Genomic DNA, 4,714 nt, shown 5'->3' with positions numbered 1-4,714 from the left:
TCTTCTCATCAGAATCAAAGTCACATCCCTGATGCAGGAAATAGATGTCGACTTGCCGGAGAAAGCCTTTACATTGCTCCGCTGAACAATTGAATTTATCAGGTAAAGCAAGGCTTACCTTCCTGGGCATGGGTGGTGGTAGCGATCATAGATGTTGAGTGAGGTAGTCGTTAGCCTCTTGAGCTTTAGCCAGTTGATCTCTGAATTCCTTGAGCACATCGCCTTGATAAGCGAATGCGGCCTGTAGATTGGAAACTTCTGCTGGATTCATCGGTGGCGAAGTATTCTGTCCTCTGCATGCGTGTGCATTGAGCATGCATATACAGATAGCCAAACATTGTAAAGAGATGAGGAGGCTTCAATGACAACTCAGATGATTAAGTAAATTTTCCCTTTACTTGACTTTGTTGAGTGCAATCATGTTGTTTTTCTCAATCTCTGTTACATTCTTTTGTGAAACTGCAAAAAAAATACAAAAGTTTACTTTATATATAAACAAACAAAATACACAACTCGTTCTGCAATGTTTACATTAACACCGCTAAATTACAGTGTTATATCACATGGCGATCTTTTGAATATGCGCATAATGCACGTGAAACCGTTAACATGCTTTCAATATATATAAATATTATCAAGATCCAAACACAAAGTATATAAAATAACAAATATACATGATAAACTTATAAGCAAAGCTTCTCCAGGGCATTACTCAACGAATAGAAAGAGATTAAAGGAGCACGCGATCTTCTGCTGCGCAGAACGGGAAAAATGGCTCTGAGCTTTCGGTGAAAGCGAAGTATTTTACCTCCAGAGGGGAGGAAGGAGTAATGTTAGACATGGCATAATACTCCCCGTCTGGTATTAAGTATAATACCACTCTTAATTTCTGAATTCACAAGGTAATTTAAGACATAAGCAAGATAACCTCTGTAATAGGCCGTAAGAAAGTTTTAGCAGTACCACTCTTAGTGACTTTCAGTTCCAGTTTTCTGACTTTGCCATCTGAGTCGACAATAGCTTTGGTGACCAAAGCCATTGGCCATTCATTCCTTTTAACCTGATTATCTTTCAGAAGGACCAGGTCTCCTTCCTTGATATTAGGTTTGTTGTCTTGCCATTTCTTACGGGGCTGAAGGGATGCAAGGTATTCCCGTCTCCACCTTTCCCAAAATATGCTGGCAAGATACTGCACTCTTTTCCACTGTTTGCGATACAGATCAGCACCTTCAAAGGGTCCTGGAGGTGCGGATTGGGTACACACCTTTTGGGAGAGGATCATTGCTGGGGTGAGGAGAAGCGGTGATTCAAGATCGGTAGAAATGGATACGAGAGGTCTTGCATTGACAATAGCACACACTTCAGCCATTAGTGTTGACAGCATTTCGTGAGTCAGATGTGAGGAGCTGATTTGAGGAAGCATGGAGTCTAAAATCCGTCTCGAAAGTCCGATCATCCTCTCCCATGCTCCTCCCATGTGAGACGAATGAGGTGGGTTAAAGATCCATTTGCAACCTTCTTCACTAAGGTATTTTGTCACGCTTGAATCTTTGGTAGAGACCACAAGCATGTTCAGTTCTTTACATGCTCCTGTGAAATTAGTACCACAGTCAGATCGTATGATCTTTGCCGGGCCTCGAATTGCGAAGAACCGACGAAGTGCATTAATGAAGCTTGATGTGTCCATTGACTCTATCAGTTCAACATGGATGGCTCACACGGATAAACGTGAAAATTACCGCCCATCTTTTACTGAAAGCATGACCTCCACGGGTACGGCGTGCTGATACATTCCAAGGGCCGAACACGTCTAAGCCAACGTTAGTAAAGGGTGGCTCCATGCTGATGCGGTCAGGTGGGAGGTCTGCCATTTTCTGTTCAGCTGTTTTACCTCTTTGTTTGCGGCAAGTGATGCACTTGTGAAGGATGCCATTGATGAGTTTTCTTGCTCCGACTATCCAGAATCCTCCAGTGCGGATTGCTCCCTCTGTGAATATTCAACCTTGATGATTTACTTTCTCGTGGTAATGATTTGTTAGGAGAGTTGCTATGTAATTATGGCCGGGAATGATGAGAGGGTGTTTCTCGCTGCTGAGGAGTGCAGACTGTTCTAGTCTGCCTCCAATTCTTAGAAGTCTGTCTTCCAGGACTGGGTTCAGCCTCTTGAGGGAGCTGAATGGCCTTTCCATTCTCCAGACAAGCAATTTCTGCTTTATAAGCCTCCCTTTGTACGCATCTGATGATGACATTTTCAGCTTGAGTTAGTAACTCGGGTGTGTATGAACTCTCGCAACGGTGCCAGCTGCGGCATGTCTTTTCATTGTTTCTGAATGACAGAGCAATGTGAACAATTGAAGCTATGGCTCTTCTTAAGGATTTCCAAGAAGAAAATCTTTCGAAGCGGTGAGAACCAAGACCGGGATTAGGGTTTAAACAGGTTGTGGCATGCGTTCGCACCTCCATGTCTCTATCTGGATCGATGAGACTATAGGGAGCTTCTTTCACTGGGGTAGACACTGAATGTTGCAGAAATGGTGGACCAGTGAGCCAGTTTGTTTCAGTTAAACGGCATACAGGTACTGGTCTAGTAGCAACATCGGCAGGGTTTTGTGAGGTTGGAATGTACCGCCACTGCTCTGGGTGAGTGAATTTCCTGATTCTTTGGACTCTGTTGCTGACATACACGTAAAATCGTCGGGTCTCATTGCAGATGTACCCCAGAACGACTTTGCTGTCTGTGTAGAATAGTAGAGTGTCAGGCTTGATGTCTAGTTCTTGGACAATTTTTTCCGCTATTTCGACTGCAAGGACGGCCGCACACAGTTCAAGTCTGGGAACTGTAAGTACTGTTTGTGGGGCTAGCTTGGCTTTTCCCATAACGAACCCGACGTGAGACATTCCACCATGATCCGTTACTTTCAAGTATGCGACTGCAGATATGGTCTGAACAGATGCATCTGAGAAGACATGAATCTCCTTTTTTACAGAGTGAAAAATGGACAACAGAGTATAAGTTCTGGGAATTTTGAGCTGCTCTAAATCTTGCAATGAGTCTTTCCAGAGGTTCCATTCTGCTTCCCTTTCAGCTGCAAGGGGTGCATCCCAGTCTGACTTCGTGTTTGAAAGGTCACGTAGTAGCAGTTTTCCTTGAATGGTGATTGGCGCAACCATACCGAGAGGGTCAAACAAGCTATTTACAGTCGCCAGGACTCCTCTGCGTGTGAATGGCTTGTCACTGAGGTTGACGTGGAATGTCAATGTATCATTCTGGAGATCCCAACTCAAGCCAAGACTGCGCTGCAAAGGAGGTGAATCAGTGTCTAGATTCAGATGCTTTAAGTCTTTAGCATAGTCGGCTGGAGAGAATGCGTGCATCACAGCGGGACTGTTGGATGCTATTTTGTGGAGTCTTAGGTTAGAGATAGCGAGCATATCTTTAGTGGCCTTAAGCAAACTGATTGCTTCGCTGATGGAAGAAAGTGACTTAAGTCCGTCGTCAACGTAAAAGTCTCTTTCTATGAAATGTCTCGCGTCTGTACCAAACTCCGCTTCACCGTACAAGGCAGCACGTCTAAGGCCATAAATGGCAACAGCTGGGGAAGGGCTATTGCCGAAGACGTGAACTTTCATGCGATATTCTTCCATGCTTTCAGACATATCATTGTTCTTGAACCACAGAAAGCGGAGGAAGTTCCTATGATCTTCTCTGACAACGAAACTGTGGAACATTTGTTCTATGTCTGCAGTGATGGCTATTGGCTCATGCCTGAATCGCAGCAGTACTCCCAGTAAACTGTTGTTAAGATCTGGGCCTGTTAGCAGCACATCATTCAAAGACACACCATGGAACTGCGCAGTCTGCAGTCAAACACTACACGAATTTGACCAGGCTTGCGTGGGTGATACACACCGAAAGAGGGTAAGTACCAGCACTCCTCCCCTGGGTTCACAGAAGGTGCTAACTCGGCATGATCGTTATCAAAGATCCTCTGCATAAACTCTACAAAGTGCTCTTTCATCTCTGGTTTCTTGCGTAGTGTGCGACAGAGAGAGTTGAAATGACTCAGAGCTTGCTCTCTGTTGTTTGGAAGGCGTTGTCTAGGAGAACGAAATGGAAGGGGCGCTACCCAGCTATTAGTGTCATCCATGAACATCTCCCTGTCCATCAACTGAATAAACTGCCTATCCTCTATTGAAGGGGCAATCTTTTCATCATCTTTTGTTCTTTCAAAGATTGAGGTGGCTAATGAGCTGGGAGCAAACTGGGGAAGGAGAGGGACTTTAACACTTGGCTGTGCAGTTAATTTCTCCTTGAGGTAGAGTTTATTGGGACATGGGCTAAAGCAGGATGGACGCCCATCTTTTAGAATGTTTGTGCGGTAAACACTCACGGTTGAGGGCTTGTGAGCAGCACCGAGACACACCTCACCAACCACAACCCAGCCTAGGTCCAGTCTTTGAGCATATGGAGCATTTTGTGGCCCATTGCATTGTTCTCTTACCTTGTGGACTTGGAGGATATCACGTCCGAGAAGGAGAAGTATTTGAGCGTCTGGATCTAGAGGAGGGATGAGATGAGCAATAGATATGAGATGTGGGTGGTGTTTTGCTGCTTCAGGAGTGGGTATTTCTGACCTGTCTTCGGGCATGTGGTTGCACTCAATGAGCGTAGGGAGTGGGACTGAAAGTCTGCCATCTAGAGGGTGTGCGACGA

At 45.0% G+C, this 4,714-nt stretch overlaps 1 protein-coding gene across 1 annotated transcript; it reads right to left on the bottom strand.

Moving 5' to 3' along the window:
* Positions 1 to 826: 826 nt before the first annotated feature.
* On the bottom strand, positions 827 to 1,687 carry LOC125249533. The gene has a single exon (XM_048161843.1). It carries the CDS (start codon positions 1,685 to 1,687, stop codon positions 908 to 910), a length of 780 nt encoding a protein of 259 aa, XP_048017800.1. The 3' UTR covers positions 827 to 907.
* Positions 1,688 to 4,714: the final 3,027 nt, after the last annotated feature.

Source organism: Megalobrama amblycephala, linkage group LG16 (genome assembly GCF_018812025.1).
Source record: "Megalobrama amblycephala isolate DHTTF-2021 linkage group LG16, ASM1881202v1, whole genome shotgun sequence".
Classification (NCBI taxonomy): Eukaryota; Metazoa; Chordata; class Actinopteri; order Cypriniformes; family Xenocyprididae; genus Megalobrama; species Megalobrama amblycephala.
Note: the sequence above shows the minus strand (reverse complement) of the source record. Positions and strands in the feature narration are given on the sequence as shown.